The following is a 17,791-nucleotide window of genomic DNA, read 5'->3' on the forward strand; positions in this document are numbered from 1 at the left end:
GAGTATTTATCAGATTGCCTGCAAGAGGACGATGCAGTGTTTATCTGACACAATTACCAAGAAAAATGGGAGAACCCCGTACGCTACTCCTCCAGGATTCTGGTGTAAATGTGGGTTTAGGTGGCCAGGCGGAGTGAATGCGCTGGAACCTTGTAGTCTAACAACGAGGACTTCTTTATCAGACATTTAGTTGGGGACACGCTTGTCCTCATCACATGCAAATGGAGCAATTGTGCAAATACAACACATAATTCTTTGGCTCTGCTGTGACACTGTAGGAATGAGGTGATGATAACACACTGCGCCAGTGAGCTCCTCATGGTTGATCTGATAGACAGCCTTTTTAGTGGCTCTTTTAATTCTGAAGCCAGGAAATGCATATAAAGGTGTGCAAGGGTGTCCATTGAGTATCTGAAGATAAGATTGGAGGAAAAAAAGCTACAAGAGCAAATTGGTATGCTTTTGCCTTCTTTCTCCTGCAAACCTACTACAGAATGGAGAGTGAGAGGAGCAGGAAGAAAGGATGACTCAAAAAGATGGAGCTTCCAGTAATAGGTGGCAAATAGTTGGTCCATTTGGTGTTGCATGAATTAAAAAGGCATGAACGTTTGGCAGAATTAAGAGACATTTAACACATGATTGGAAGGAGGATATAGTACAATAGTAGGAAAAAATGTGGTCTTGAGTGCAAAACCTTTCTAAGCATTGCAAAATGAGCATTTTTTTCCTTTTCACTATTGCATACTTTCACCTTTTACTGTGGAGAAGCGATGTTTAATGCTCTTCATCATCTCAAAAGATGCAAGGCTTGTAGAGACTCAGTCACTCCTGCGGTGCCTTGGAATTTATGATAAAGCAAGTCCATCATATTTTAGTCGAAGCATATCCAATTCAAGGAGTATGTCATGCCTGGAAAAAAGGGCTGCAAAGAGAAAATCATTGTGCGTAGCAGTGCAGGAAAGGGAGTCTGAAAGGGAGAGAGAGAGATACGGAGAAAGACCGGGAGGCGCTGCAGCCGAGGCTACCTGGCTTGCTGGATGTAATCGAACAAGGGTGAACAGGTTGTTCCACAGATGGCTGATCCGGAGAATCCTCCAATTTATTTCCATGCTACAGATGGTCCCTGTCACTATGCGCAGGTGATGTCAGCACAGTGGCATTGTCTCGCACACGCCGCTAAACTCTGACGCTTTTGTCTCCCCTGTCTGAAATCAATTTGACACAGAGGCATTTGTTGTGTTTTTGTGAACAAAAGGAGATACTAGGTCAGAGTTTAGTATCAGAGAAAGTTAGTCTTTTGGAGCTTTTGGAATAATAAATTATAGATTCAAATACCATACAGTTACAATGTAAAAGATCTCATCAGGGAATCTTGAATCATTTGGTTGTGAAGGATGCGTTGTTTCCACTGGTGCCTTGAAAATTGCCCTAGAAATGGGATGCTTGTATTGTGGTCATGCTATTGAACAACTTGTTGTTTTCTCCTTTACTCTGGTGTTTTAATCTGCTCAATAAATAGAATATCAATTTTCCTTTTTAGTTTTTGCAACTCAGTTAAAAGAAAAAAATCCTAGATACAGTAGCAGGATTTAACGGTTTAATTTTTCTCTTTCCCCAGTTTGACATCGAGTGATGCCAGGACAGTGATCGTCATAATGTGTGGCACATGGTCAGGGGCCACGCCCCTTTTCATCATGGTTCTGCTCAGACTGGCTCCAGGCCAAGAAGTTCCTTTAGTCCCAGGTAGGACATTTGATGTTTCTCTGCACTCCCATGTCCTCTCATCATTGATAAAGACTTCATGGTTTGGCACCATCCTCATTATTTGTCAGTGTCTGTCAGTCCATGTGTTTGTCTGACTATTGTATGCTTGACACCATTGTTCTGGCTTCAGTATTTACTTGTAGCTGTAAATCCTAAAGTCATTAGGCACAATGATTGCAACATTTATCTTGGCACACAACTGGTATTTTGCTTTTAGACTGCATAAGCATTTCTCTAGGTGAGATTTTATGCAAAAAGCGAAAAACCTTGCAACTATGAAGCTCAGCCTAATTGCACAACCAGTCCAGATTTACTAGAAGATAGCCGTCCTAGAGGCATGCCGAGATAAGCTCCTGACTCTTCAGATAAAGAAATTATGAACTGAATGAATGGAGTACAGTTTAGACATTTTTACTGTGTAAAAGGTTTTAAAAAAACATCTGAGACCTCTGTGATTTAACAAGCAAATAGCAATCATGCCAGATTTGTCAGTATGTATCAAACTGATTTCCAACCTCAGTCACCTCTTTCTAGTGTTTGAGCTTCAGCTGACCCCACACAGATAAAAATATATAAAATATATCTCAGATATCCTAAAGTTATGCAAATTTTTCACTCACCTGAGCACTTTTTCACGGGTTTTAATGTAAAAGTGGAGCATATATGTAAAAGGAAATTATAAGAATTTAGAAAAATACATCTGTAGTATACTAAAGATAGGTTTTGTGAGGGTAAATATAACCCATCCAAGTAATTTTAATTTCACTTAAGTACATTAGTCAGCAAATGAAATACATACACTACTTATACAATACTTATACTGCCCATTTGTTAACAGTAACAACTGCAAGAACAAGTTCACAAAATTGACATCGTCTTCTGTGTTCGACAATAATGTTTAAGAATTTAGTTAATTAGTCATATAATAATAACAATGCAAGTGAAAGCAAATTTTGTCAATTTGTCAATATTTGTCAAACTGATTTACAACCTTAGCCACCTCTTCCTCTTGTTTGAGCTTTTGTCTGGCTTTGGTTGATGCTGCACAGGTAATATCATACACACTGAAGCTCTTTGTTTGACAAGTAAATGAAATATATAACAGTGAGTAAATACTACCAGTTCAATTAGTCATATAATAATAATTAAGTAGATTCAGTCGTCTGTTGTAGCGTCCTGAGTATGCGCGTTGGAAAAGTTCCAGGTATGTCATAGCAAAGCTTATGGATCTTAGAAAATGTCAAATATGGTATGTTGCACTGAATTGTTCCACATTGTTCCATTATGTTTACAGTGTAGTTGCACATGTGTTTAATTTACCTTCATGTTAGATTAGCGAAGCTGTGACACCATGAGTGCAGTGGGTTGCTGAGCTGATGACAATCCCTGCCTTAGCACAGATAGGTGTGTTCACTGTAATTCTCTGTGTGAAGGGGAAAACTAAGCTATCTTGCTGATTCCTATCAAGAAGGAGTCACCACTTGCCACAATATTTTTAACTGTTATCACAGTTATTGTTCGGCTCAATGCAGCAGTCACTAAAAATTGTTAGAGATGTGTTCCCACCATTCATACTAATCTGAGTTCATATTGCTCACTTTTAGTAATTAACTGTACAAAGTATTAGATATATTTTGCCTAAGTTCCTTTGGTGCATAATAACTTTTACTGTTAAGTGAAATCTCCTTCAACAAATTGAGTGCAATTTGTTACATCAGTTTTAACAAGCAGATTGTAAGGGCTACTTTACTGGTATGCTATAAAAGTTTGACTGGATATTCACTCTGTTACTTAATGATATTCATTAAAGGTGGCCAGTTTATCTTGTTTGTTACAATCCTTTGTGTCACTTATTCTTATTTAATGCTCTGTGTTTTTAGTGCTACAGATGCTGGACTACGTTGTTTTGAGGGTCAGTCCCTGACCTCATGTGATGGTGGTCAGGTGTTCAGGGCCTGGTTTCACTGAGGCACTGAGTCTGAAAGGTTTTATCAAAGCACTCTGTGGTATCTGTCAAAAAACTGAAGTTCACAAGACAACCAAAGAATTCAAAATCATCCTATAATCTCCAGTCAAGAAATAGGGAATCTTTTGTAAGAGTTAGAAGATGATGGAAGTAGTTTCTCACTTAACTTTTGTCATTTTGTAGTGAACAGTACAGTACATTTTGATCCTTGATCATTGTGAGATTGTCATGATCAAATTCCTGTGACTGTGTGGATTACTAGTACTACACATCATTGGTTTCTGTCACCAAGATGGAAATGAGGGCACTTCTTTATCACTGTTTTCTGCTGACATTTGCCATTTAAGAGATTTTTCTCAAAATATCTCTTTTAATAAAGCCAAACTCTTCCATGGCTTATGCTCTGCGCAGGGAACTTTTAAGAGATTTAAATCGGGACCTACCAAAAAATTATTTTTTTAAAAAATCACATTTTGAAACAATGCAATTAGCAACTTCCAAATGCTGCAATTTAGGATATACATTATGTAGTGTGTCTGACCCAAGATGTATTTTTCATTACATGACTTTAATTGCAGAATGTGCAAATGTCACTCCTAAGCCATAAATGACCAATCTGTTTTTGTGCCAGAGGTTGTTCTTAGAAAGGTCCTATTTTAATACATTTTTTATTGCAATTCATTTTGTGGGATTATAATTGCTTTATATATTTAGATTAAGACAGCCATAGCTTTTGTGGTAGTTGTTATACATTCTATGCCATTTAAAAAATGGAGTCAACATATTTGAAACAGTTCATGTCATTAAGTTCTTGTCCTTGCAGATAATTGCGAAGTAGTTAATGTTCTGATAGCAACTCATGTAATGTAGTGATCATCATGTTTTAAATCTGTTACACAATACATTTGTGTAACACATTAGATATTTTCCCAAAATCAGCCCTAATTTAAATGTCCTCATATGTCATGGTATTGAAATGTCCCAGTCTGAGATGAGGGAAGCTCCCACACTATATGTTTTGTCACTACGACTGACAGTCATCTCAGTTATGCAATGCTGATTTCTCCCTTGTTTCACTCAGCTGTCATCTGACTGGTCGACAGGTCCATGCGCTCCTGCTTAGGAGAACATTTCACACTTGCTGGTTTCTGTTACCTACTTATTCTGGCTCCTCTGCTTCTTACTATTACCTTTCACTTCTCATTCATTTTCTTTACATTCATGCCACCACCACCTTTATTTCCGTATTTTTTTTTTGCAAACACAATCTTCGAAGCAATTTACTTGTCAGGCAGAGGGCGTTATGTGACTCTCTTTACTCAGATTTAATAGCGTGTGTGTGTGGGTTTGTTTTTTTACACTGGTGGGGACATTGTGCTGACTGCACATCAACCCATTGTGACTTCATGCCACTATGGGGACAAAATTGAGGTCCAGACTCTTTTTTTAGGGTTAAGACGTGGTCTCATGATTCAAGTTAGGCATTCAGTAGTCTGACTCACTAGATATAGGGTGCAGATACAACTCTGCTATTGACGTCTCATTTCAGATGGCTTTTCTTCTCAACCAACAACAAACTCCAAGTAGCAACCTACCATTCTGACTATTTCAAGTTTAGCACAGGATTTTCCATACCCTTTACTTAGAACCACCCAAGATGACTGTGATTGATTTAAAGAATTACAAACAGGACAGAACATTTTTTGTTTTTCTTTTCTATAGAAGAATGACAGTTTAGTGCAGTCAGACCTTTATTTTCTACAAAATGGGCTGGCAATTCAGGCATTCAGCTGTGATGGTTCAGGTTTGTGCATTGGCCTCAGGAAGGTATTGTGTCAATGAATGTCCTGGCAAAGACAATCATATAAATGTGCATGTGTGTTTGCTTGAGGATGTGTGTACATGAGTGTGGGACCACTAACTTGCAAAAATGCATTTCATCACAGCCTTGGAGCATGATCTCTGACTGGCAGCAGTAAGCGTTTTATTAGGATTGAATTTAGCTTGTAGTGAATTGACACTTCTGTTAAACACCCTGATGGTATCAATGTTAGAACCAAGGGTTTTTCTTATCTTCATCACTCATAGCTGAAGAGATCCAACGTGATACCCACAAGATTTAAGGTGTCAAATGATGTTTATGTAAGTGTATTCATGTTAGAAACCAAGATTTGGAAATAGACATTCTTTTATATGTAAGGTACTTGGTGCCTCAAGCCAGGTGTTCGGCTTCAGTGACAATTCACCCAAACCGGAGAGCACTGTGAGATCTAAGTCATGGATTGTACTTTCTGCTCATGTGTCAGCATAGTAAGAAAAATGTCATAAATATCTTGAAGTGGGAAAGCTGAATTCCGTCAGGACCATGTGTCTTACTCCCCTTGTCTTTCAATGAGCGAAAAATGCCAAGGCATCACTTTGATTTTTTTATTTGCATTCTTCATGACTGACGGCTCTTTTAATTTCTCTGCCTCAAAGTAAATACTGGCAGTTCCCAAAGCAATGACTCCCTGTTTCCTTTTTTGAAAGGCATTTTTTTACTCTTTGAGTTTGTTTAACCCCTCAGATTGATGAGCAGTGTACCTGTATTCTTTGCACACTGTCTCACTCCATTGGATACCAGACTAGGAAATATGTTCATGCTGCGTGATACTAATGCAGATAATTTGCATCCAGTACCAGTGTTCAGTGCCAGTGAAGGTGGTAGTACTATTTGTGTCACTGTGGATAGTTAATGTTGGGGATGTCAGGGTGGTGCAGGGGTGTGTAGGAGTCTGATTTTGCTTCATCTTAACTGTTTAGCAGGCAGAGCATGAGCAGATTGTTAGCAGTAGCCTCAGTCCTCTACTGTGTCTACAAAGGATGGATTTAGCATTTTGTGTGCAGGTCACCCATGTTTTGGCTTTGCTCAGAGCCTGATACACAGTTAGTATAGTTAGTGCACAAAATGGAAGAAAACAGACTTGATGCAAAAAAAAAATGTTTTGAGCAGAGGTGTGCAATCTGATGTGTTGATATTGAGGATAATCTTAATTTATCACATGATCTGCTTTTCAGGGGAATTGCACAGATTGCATCATTAAGGGTGCTATATCTCTTCTCTTTTTTTTGAGTGCCCCACAGTTTAAATGTCTCCTGTGTAGTTATGCCATAATCTTTACTGCACTGCAGTTGTCATGGACTGATATTATGGACAATACAGATTTACACAAAGTTGCTATTGTATATAGCACTCTGTGTTTTGTGCAATCAGTCAATAATAATGTTCTTGTCTGTCCATAGTATTGAAGGATTGGTAACCTCAGAAATGGCCTTTATGAAGTTGTTGTGGTGTGTAAGAAAACAACTGACCATTGTTCGTATTAACTATGAGTTCAGTGTCACAGAAGTAGTTTTTCCAGCTATTTACTTATTTTTCATTTAACAACTTCCCAACTTTTACTGATTTAAATTATAATTTTGGAGTTTGCATATAATACCTGTACTCTTTGACTTGATCAGAAAAACACTGTAAGGTACATTGTCTTATTCATTTGCCCAGATTCAACCTCAGCTGCTATGATTTTATCTTGTATCCATTTCCATAGATATATTGAGCATCTTTAGTCTTAATGGCTGCCGTTTATTTTGCAAACAAATGTTGTATTATTTCTTCACTTTGGTTTATTATTACGCTGCATTCTTGCCAAGTATCATATGCAATGTATTGGACCACATCTGTGACTCTCCCATCTGAAGGTAGAGTGCAGTGGTTCTTGGCTCACTGTAATTCACTTGGTTGTTTTGGGTGAAGTATCATTAATTTCCCGTAATACTCTGCCAGCCTCAGTGCTACAGGTGCCTCATATTTTTCGGGTTGGAGGAAGACATTCTAGTGTGTTTTATGTGCAGTGTAACTTTAGATTTTGTTTTGGTTTTTTTCTCTGAATTGGAGGTCAATGCTTTTAATCATGGCAACAGTTTTTGTCGACTTAAAAGATTTTGCCTTTTGTAGCATGTTGAGAATTAAACTGAAGGAAACATTCAGTAGCTATGGCTCTGTGTGTCTCATCATAGAATATTGTGTTTTCTTTATACTACTGAGATTATTCATTGGTGTGCCTGTCCTTTAAAATGATTGTCTCAATAACACAAGATATTGCATCTGTCATATCCGCAGTGCAACTCGGACAAATTTAATTACTCTTCCATTGTGCAAGCCACTTAAAAGAAACTCTTTTCCCCTAACCATCCAATATTACTTTAGTATATTTATTTGAATGTGTTATTTAAAATACAGAAAGTTTCCTTTCTTTGGGACACACAAGGTATTTTACTGGATAAGCTGCCCCTCTACATACTGTGAGTCATATGTGTCAGGTGGGAGAGCCAGGCCCTGTTGTACTGTGGGTCCCACGTCTTCCCTTTACATTCAGTATTCAGCTTGCACACCACCCCGAGGGTGATTAAATATGTGGTTAATACAGCACCATGAGAGTATTGAATTACACAGGAGCCATGCTGACCTTTTTAAATTACAGAACCAATTGTGCAAGACGGTAGAGGAAGTTTATAACAGGTACTGCCAAGATGGAGCCCGGAGGAGAATGGATCTGCTGCCGCTGTCCTGCTGACGCTCTCCTTATTAGTGTTCTGCACTATAAGCACCCTATTTGACACTCATACTTCCCTTTCAGTCCCTCACTCTGGGTCTCATTTGACTGCAGTTTTTTTTGTCTCTTTGTGTCTAGATCTTATGTACAAACAGCCATTAGAGCTTTTGTGTAGATGTGCTGAAGCACACACACAATTCCCACACACACACAAACTAATTTGACATTTCATTTCACCGTTGATGAGACACGTATCACTCTTGACACACAGTGTAGCCTCACTCCATAAATCTTGATCACTGGTCTTTTTCTCAGATGCATCCTAGTCAGCATATTGGCTTTGCTGATATCTGAAGGTCGTTTCTGATGTCTGATTTAATTTGAAGCTAAAGCCAGAAAAATGAAACCGTCTGCTTTAGCATCCGTCGCATGACTCTGTGGAGTCACAGCCATTTTTCAGGAATGACTGTACTCATCTTCAGTCCCCATCGAGAGAATTCAAAACCTGACTGGCAGGGATACAACAATCTTTGCTTGGCAAAGGGCAGAAAAAGCTTTTTACCAATGAAAAAGTCAAAATAAAATACCCAGACATTAAAACTCAGCCTGTTTCTCTCCTTGCCAACTTTCAAGAGAGATTCCTGATTGCTTTATACAGCACTTTACAAAATGCCCAGTAATTGTATTTAGGTGAAAAATCCTCATTTCAACACTGTGTTTTACTCTTCTTTCTCAAGGGAGACTGTGGTGTTATTGAAGAAAGGGAAGGATTGAAGGCTTGGCATTTTGTATAATGAAATTCTTGCGACCGAATGTTTTATTTCTATTGAACGATACAATTTAGTGACACCATTCATTCCGTTAAGACATATTAAAAAGCTTTGTCAAAGAAACCAGCACTAAGCCTTTTCTCTGATCTCTGTCCATAGTGATTTCTCAAAGTAAACCAATCTCTGTCTTGTCAGCTTAAGTTATGGTTTTGTGGTTATCGCACTTGTCTGTCAGTGCAATATTTTCATTTTAGCTTCTTTTCTCAACTCAGTTTTTTCATTGCTACATTTAATAAGAATGTTCATTGTTTAACCTGTTCAACAACACAAAATGGGATGTAGGCTGTGATACTAACAATTAATTTTCCTCTAATAAAGGAAAATGGCCCCTTCAGTTATGGTCATTTTATTGTGACAAGCTGTGTGTTATTGTATGATGCAGTACAATACGGAATCTAAATCAAAGTTTGTATATTAAAATGCAATACTGTGGATGTGAACAAGCAACTTCAACATTATAAACATAAATAAAAAAAGATGGTTTGATATTTAAGTCAGTCCTGCAACTCCAAAAGAAAGCTTCTACCGTACCCTTCAGCAAAATGAAAGAGTGAAGTCTGTCCATTAAATAAACAGCTGCATGGCCACCACGGATATTCCACAAGCACAGACCAGCTAAAGTCCTTTTCCTCTTATTGTGTAATTGTTCTTTTCTTACTAGCGTTATTTCTTTTAAAATAGCTGGACTCACAGCTGCTGTCATTGACTCATGTGTATGGTGAGTTTGTCAGACAATGCTGTAGATAGAAAATCAGGATTTAAGCAGTGCACATCAGCAGCTTGGAAATGACTGTTAGTTCTCATGTTGTGTTAATAAGCGGCTTCAGTCACTGTTTCACACTTGTTCCACTGTCTGACAACAGAAACAGGGAAATATGCAAATGAGAACAGCTTTATTGGGAATATGCTGTTTTAAAACACAGTATGTGTGAGCGAGAGGAAGCAAATAGATGTAAAGTGCCTCAACACTGAATAGTGCATGTTTTCTCCTCAGGTTCTCTTGTATTGTGCTGCTGTGGTATGTCACTGAAATGTTGCAGTATGCAAACCACCATTTTTTTCTATGAGAATTTGAAGTACTCCCATAGAGGGGGATGAACAATTAAGTGATTGTTAATTGAAATTGCTGGCTGAAACAATGCAATTATCCATCGGCTTGCAATTTAGGATAAGGATTGTACAGTGTGTCTAACCTACAATTTAAACTCTTGTTTGGCTTGTCACACCATCGCATGTTTTAAGCTGCACAGGAAATACTGAACTAAAGTTTCACTTCAAAAAACTATTTAATGGCCAATCGAATGGAATTATCTGTCAGAAAATAGCAAATATGTAATTTCCTCAGATTCTTCAGCCCTACTGTCATACATTTAAAGCCTTGGGTCTTTGGAAACTTGTGCACTAATCTAGGTTGGACTCTGTGAACAACTAGAGCCAAAAATAACTGAAGTTACAACACAGCATGTCAGAACTTCGGTTATTATCATATTTTTTTTCTCTACAGGTTTAAGTTGTTTACTGTTTGGCTACTTTTGTTTAGATGGATCACCATCATATTTAGTGTACATATGCATGCCTCTCTGTAGGGTAATTACTTAACTTTAACCTTAGTGCTATGCAAAACTTTTAGTTTAGTATCCCATTTGCCTCAACTGTATTCTTCATAATTGTGGTAATTAGCAAATGTTAGCATGATAACACACTGAAAAGATAATACCTATGGAAAACATCACACCTGGTAGGTTGATATTATCATTGTGAGAATGTCAGTTTGTTTACATTAGCATTTTTGTAGCTCAAAGTACTGCTGTGCCAGAGTACAGCTTCACCGAACCACTCGTATATCGTTGTACACTCTCAGTCTTGTTCCTGTTTATCTCGACTTACTCAAACTCATGGATTCCTTTTAGAATTCAGGAGACAGTTTGAAGTAAGAATACATTTTGAGATTAAACCTTCTTGGCTCAGTGCCAACATGGTCTATGGGAGCAAAAAAGAGTTCTCAGAAAAAAATAGTTTGGATTTGTTGGGTTTCATTCTATAATATAATGCTGTAAGGTCCTCACCTGACTATGCGAAGCACCGTTAGATGACTTATATAGTGAATCGGTGCCATGTAAATCAAGCTGAATTTAACTGAGCTGAACTGAAAATGTTGAGAGAATATCTACAATATATTATTTGACATTTTAAAATTTATATATGTATATATACTCCATTGATTCCACAAATTCTCTTTTGCCATATCCCAGGAAGTACACATGGCTGAGTATGGTAATATTCACTAATGCACTGATGTAATATAAGAAAATTCAAAGAAACAGTCCTTGTAAGTACTTAAATACACAATGCTGATCTTGGTCATGCCAGCCACTTATTACTGAAGGAACACAATATCCATCTAATATACAGTCAGAGATGCATATTGATGTCACATCTATAAACTGAACTAAGTCACAGCATTTGTATTATTGAGGATATTACAAATGTTCTCAAGCTGTATGAGAGATATAGGGGTATCCGTGAGTTTGTTTTTGTGATCTTTTTTCCTGTGTTGTGTAATAATGGTATTTTTTATTTAAATACATTCTTTACTTTTTGCATGTCTGATTGAGAGCCGGCAGTGATCATATCATAACAGTAGCAGTATGTCTGCCATCTTTGTTTTCACAAAAAAGGCAACTTGTGTCACAGATAACCATATTGTTGGAAGCATCTGACACTTTTCTTCTGTCCTGGGGCACAGAGCCCAGTGCTTATCATCTCTCTGCCTCTCACTCCATCCGGCCACCATTTAATTACAGAGCAGGGCACAAGCCAGTGTTTCCTCATCACGCTCCCTCTACCCTCAGGCCATCATTTAATGATGAAAAATCTGTTCCAGGAGATTTGGGCATTTGTTTTATTAGTATCCTCCTCCTTTTTATTCTGGTCTTTTCTCTTTTTGTCAAGGAGGTGTGTGTCTGTGTGTGTAGGAGGTGTCTTTGTGCACAGCCAACACAGCTTTTTTTATTTTTTTCCCTCACATATTTTGCTCTTGGGCTTGAAATTTGATGTCCTGAGCTTCTGTGTGCCGTTTCTTTATTCCACACCTTCGGCTATAGCTTCACATGTAAGCAGCATGACTCCACCTTGAACCTCCACTCACATTTAAGGGTGGATCTGTAACAAAGTTAGTCCAAGGGGAAGGTGAGTTTTAGGTCACTTTCTCTGAGGGACCAAAAGACAAAAACGCCACTCCTAAGCGGAGGGAAAGCAAAGAAAACTTTGATGACATCAGAGTCTAAGTCATTGCCAGTAATTTAAGCAGGATAAACAAAAATGGGTGAAGCTGTAATGTCATCCTAAAATATGCTGACCAATTTAGTTATCATTACCACCTACACATACATCTATAACCTCATAGCCATTCTAACTAAAAGTTAGGAAACCTTGTTTAATGAATTTGTTAATCTCATTTGGAGCGTCCTTCAAAATAAGATATCCTCTTGAATATTCATACAGCATGACTCAGCTGGTGGTTTTAATAAGGATTTTAGTCATCAACATTCCTTTGGAGGCATTTGAACATGACAATGAAAAAGCACAATAATATATTGCTGTCTATCCTACATCAGGCTCCTATATTACTTTTAAATCCAGTAGAGTGTAGCATAGCAACAGATAGTACAATACCAGTTCAGCTGCTCATTTTTCCACATGCGGCTCCTTCATACATTTTCCATCCTTCGCTGTGAGTGTGTGTACACCAGCATGCATGTGTGATATGATGTGCTGTGCATGCAGCAGAGTTTATTGATTTCCATCGAGACATGACACAGGCACCTCTGCATCTTTTCACCCCACTCCTCAATCTGCCCCTCACACACACAAACATCCACCACCACCACCACCAACCCCCCGTCCTCCGAGCCACAACATCCCTCTCATGGGCTTTGTGCTGTGGGGCTGCGGGAGAGTGTCATCTCACAAATGAATTTCTCCTCACATCCCTCTCTCCATTAAAGAACCTGTTTGTGCTCCTAGCAGCACGCAGCACTCCCCTGCAGCTGTTAGTGCTCTCAGACACAAGTACTTGTTATTTATATTCCTGCGTTACGTCTGCTCTGGCTAACTGCATCTCATGCACACAACAGTAACACTGATCCCTTCTTGCTGTGTGCCTTTTTTAAAAATTTGCTTTTGTTCATGCATGTCAATGTGTAGTTCTAGTTATTTTACAAGTTTTTGCCCCAAAGGTAATTGATTTTGTTAAGTCGGTGTGGAGGCATTATTGAATCTAGTTTGTAGGGGGGTGCTCTTCAGGCTACACATCCTGAGGGCAAAAGCAATCTCCAGCAGACAAGCCCGAACAGCAAAAATAACTGATCCCTAATCTTTAATAAAAACCCACGTTGTCTTTTTTTGTTGTTATACTTTGTTTGTCTTGTTCTTTTAATCCATTAATTGAGGTGTAGCTTAAACTGAAATATTACCTCTGCCTCCACTATGTCGTTTCCTAAAACAAACACCGCCCTGCTTTGTTGTTATATTCCTGTGGGTCTTGTGTACTTTTACTTCGTTATATCTGAATTTAAAGTTGAAGTTTTGAAGGGCAGTAAAATGTTGCACATTTAACCCGAGCAAGAAAACATTGTCAATTCTCACCACATGGGAGCCGTGCCATCCTCGTTTCACATGTGATGAGGCGCTCAACAGGCGTCTGTCACCACAAACTGTTGATTTGGATTCAGCTGTGAAGGTTGGGTAAAGTAAAGGACTTGCAGACAAATTGAGCAACATCCATGTGTGAAAACCTATGCGTCTATGTGCTTAGCAGGAAAATGAAAATCTCTGTAGAAAATCGCAGAGATTTCCAAGCTTTTTTTTAAATTTTATCTTCCCTTTAATGGACAAGGCAGCTTTGGCTAATCAGTGTACTTTTGTGCGCCGGTACGCACCCCTTGTTGCAGGAGAATGAATTACTTAGTAGAGTATGAAAAGTTTTCAGATCGAGGGGAAAGAACAGTTGGATACAAATACCACCCTAAAGTCTCTCCTCTTTCTTGAGGTTCCATTGAATTTGAGCTTTAAAGCCTCTGCAGTACCACTGGGTATTCTGTGCATGAAGCCTAAATGGCCTTTGTAAAGTACTGAATTGTGAGCGCAATTTCCCATGCGCGCTCATATTTTCCCTTTCCCATTTGAGACAAGATATTGGAGATGATCCCCCTATTCTGGCAAGTGGCCATTTTAAATGGAAGCTATTTCAGCTCTTTCATTTGTCAATCAGCCTGAAGAGTGAGTCTCCAACAGTGGCTCAATGTGAGGCTGTAATTGTCAGCGTCCCTTTCGGCCCGATGTGCATACCCAGTGTTTTGCATGTGAAAAGATCCTGAAAGAAGACGTGAGCGCTGAATTAATACTCGAACCGCCTTTTGTCTCCATCACTTTGACTTCTGCTGCCATGAGACTCAGGCACAGACATGTGGACAATCGATGAGGAAGAGGAGGAAGACGGGTCCTTGGATTCGTTTTTTTAAGGTTCTTTGTAAGTGAAAACTGCAGGGAGTTGGATCCACCTGTAGAAACCTTCCTCAGTTCCTAAGAGTAATGAAATGATCAGACTGATTTTAATCCTGTTTTTTTGCACAAAGTAAAATATATAAAGGTCATCACTCACTATACAATGTCAGTATAATGAAAAATAAACATCCACTAATATTTTTAATTAGAATTACATTTCCACAGCTTAGATAGACACATGTTTGAGAGCATTATTTTACCACCAAGTTCACACAGACTTAAACACCGGAGACACAACTAGAATCCACTCATGCTGAACTGAACCTCGAGGAAACACAAAGAACATGAGGAATTAAAAGAAAAAAAGTTTAAATTCTTCAAATACATTATGTTGCACACAGGCAAAAAACCTGGCAGTGACCAATGTTTTGTTTTTATTCCCTTATATAACTGAAGCTCCGGGTAGTTTTCTTCTTTACTGAGCTCCATAAAAGTTCTTTGTTGCAGTCAACTCCCAGTTCTTTAAAATATATCTTTAATGAGCTACCAGAATGCAAGTAAAAAAAAAAAAATCAATACTTGGAAGCACATTGTTTCCACACAACTTCCTCGTGCATCGTATGGTGGAAACTTGAGACATTTCCCCCCAAAGCCAGAACTGAGTATTTAAATTATGTGCTTATGTTTAGCGAAAGACAATAGACTGCCTGCGTCTTTGTACAGCGTCTTTAAATGTAAAGAGTTTATCTTTCAATTTTTCATGTTTTACTTATTTGACTTCAAAAACCAAATTGCTGCAGCTGAGATGCTTTGTGTTTGTAAAATGAAGGTGAAGACTTAAAAAGAAAAAATATGTATTTTGGTATATTTAATTAATTTATATCACAGTGTGCAAGTCAGTTTCCTTTGTGACATTAAAGGGACTTTTTCTGTAGATAGTACTGAGGAGTCGGGGACAGTCTGTTTGTGTTTTGTGCTTCTACAGCAGGAGGTCAGATGTGTGGAGAGAATGTGGAGGCTAAAAAGAAGCTTTAAAGTCAGAAACTGGATGTAGCTCTATTTCATAAACAGCACTTCTCCAATGGGTTTAGGTTGTCAGGCCTTTATTAAAAGAAATGACTCACTAATCAGCAACATTTTACAAGGTGACATCTTCTGGTGCACCTGTTTTAGATGTTGTCATAACTCCAGTTAAAGTATTGACACTTCCACCTTCTAGTAGGATCAGTAAGCCAATATGTGCCATTTAATAATAGTGGAGCAGACATTTTTTTAAAAAGGAACAAATGTCCACATTCAGACATTTGAAGGACTTGAGGCTCCCAATCATGACAATTTTTTTTATTGATTAACCTGTCATTCATTTTATTGATTAATCAACAATCATTTTTCCTCCAAAAATTTGAATTGACTATTTCATTTGCGTGCATGTTATTTCTGCAAAGTAGAATAAACCCAGATTAATTTCCTCAAATTCTTAGGTAACAGGCAGATGACTTTAGGACTTTAGCAGCTACAAGTACAAAGGATATTTAAAAGCTTCCCCTACAATTTCAACAGACAATTCCTAAGGTGGTTTTGCATCAAACTACTTAGTTTGATTTATAAAAGGATCATCAGGTTTGAGTTAAAATACATGCTGTGCTATGTTTATCAGAGATTATGACATGCACATATTTACACAAATGCAAGAGGTGGCCTTCGTCACTGGAGTTACTTTTTGTTTATCAGTTGTCTGAATGAACAACAATCATCCCTGGTAGAAGGTAGAGACTTTGCCTGTATGTATAGGAGTGTTGATGTGTGATGATAACAGCAATTTAGTGGACTGCAAATGTCTAAATCTGTGTCTAGTTTCTGCACAAAAAGTTTGCCTGCATTCCAACATCAGCATTCCAGCCAGAGCTGCCTATGTGGTCCTGGTCCACCGTTCCATTCACAGAGACGATAACCAAGCTATGATTCTCCAGACGAGCTGATAGTGGTCTGTCAGGCAGCCTTGGCATCTATTGTGTTTTTAGGAAATGAAATGCTGCTATTTTATGAGTTTCCCTTATCTCCTCTTAATGTTGTCTCACCTGCAGCCTCATAATCTCTACTGGCACTCTTAGTTTCAATGCACTGCTGTCTATTGCACAGGTAATGGTTCGGATAAGAAATGTTATGGGACATTGGGAGATAGGATTACTTTCTAAACTTAAGGAATTTTCCTGTTTTCATACAATAGTAAGTAAGCAGAAAGATTTAAAAAGAAAATAAGCCAATCTCAGCCCTGATTTGAGTTATAGCCAAAAGTTACCTGAACTTTTATTCCATTTCCTTCAATGTTTGACCTTCTATATGAATAATATTTCTCCCTAAACTCTCATATAAACATCATAACATCACACTTTCCTCTCCTGGATGACATAAGGTATACCCATCAGGTGGTCATAGCAGCAGCAAAGCCTCTGTTTGATGGGCTGTAAGAGATTTCCCTGGACAAAGTCCCTGCACTGATGGTCATGTCCAGGTAATAAGCCTGATATACGGCCCCATTTTCCTAATGTTTACGGCAGCTACATGCAGCTTTAATTAAGGAAAGAGGTGCTCCTGTTGCTTCAGAACAACCTAACAACCTCACCTGATCGATTATTTCCATTTAGAAATTCACATTTGACTATAAAAGTCAAATGGAAAATGACTCAAATGCAGCAAAGATTTCCTAATGTATGCTGAAAAGCAGGAGAGAAAACATGAGATTATCGTGCTGTCAGCACTAAGTGTAGCCCAGGAAATGGTGTGCACAAAGGCAGTAGGAAATTAATTTGGAACAAAAAGCCAGTGGAAGATTTTCTACCCTTATCTCTCCATGTGAACTTCACAAGGAGCAGGTTGACATTGGTTTTATTACCGCGGAGCATTGATGACGAACTGGATGAGCGAAAGTGCTGACGTGAGGGAATGAGCGGGTGATCAGTCACTGGCTGGGTGCCCATCACAGGAGCTCCGCTCAAGGATGCTGAGAGGACATTGGCCTCTGTCATGTGATTGCGTAGATGAGGAGACCTATGGTAGGGCCAAGTGCTGGGGGTTAAACGCACACAGCTGGGCCTCAGCATTCAAGAAAAAGGAACCTGCTTGCACCCAGCCTG

At 38.5% G+C, this 17,791-nt stretch overlaps 1 protein-coding gene across 3 annotated transcripts in view; it reads left to right on the forward strand.

Annotated features, from left to right (window-relative positions):
* robo1 (roundabout, axon guidance receptor, homolog 1 (Drosophila)) overlaps window positions 1-17,791 on the forward strand; it is a 234,593-nt gene that overhangs the window by 20,881 nt on the left and 195,921 nt on the right. For all 3 annotated transcript variants that reach the window (XM_023274743.3, XM_023274745.3, XM_035950236.2), the window contains exon 2: window positions 1,619-1,743. In XM_023274743.3, coding sequence (XP_023130511.2) covers window positions 1,656-1,743 — 88 coding nt within the window. In that variant the 5' untranslated portion in view covers window positions 1,619-1,655. The remainder of the gene's footprint in view (window positions 1-1,618; window positions 1,744-17,791) is intronic.

The sequence above is a fragment of the Amphiprion ocellaris genome, chromosome 7 (assembly GCF_022539595.1).
Source record: "Amphiprion ocellaris isolate individual 3 ecotype Okinawa chromosome 7, ASM2253959v1, whole genome shotgun sequence".
Classification (NCBI taxonomy): domain Eukaryota; kingdom Metazoa; phylum Chordata; class Actinopteri; family Pomacentridae; genus Amphiprion; species Amphiprion ocellaris.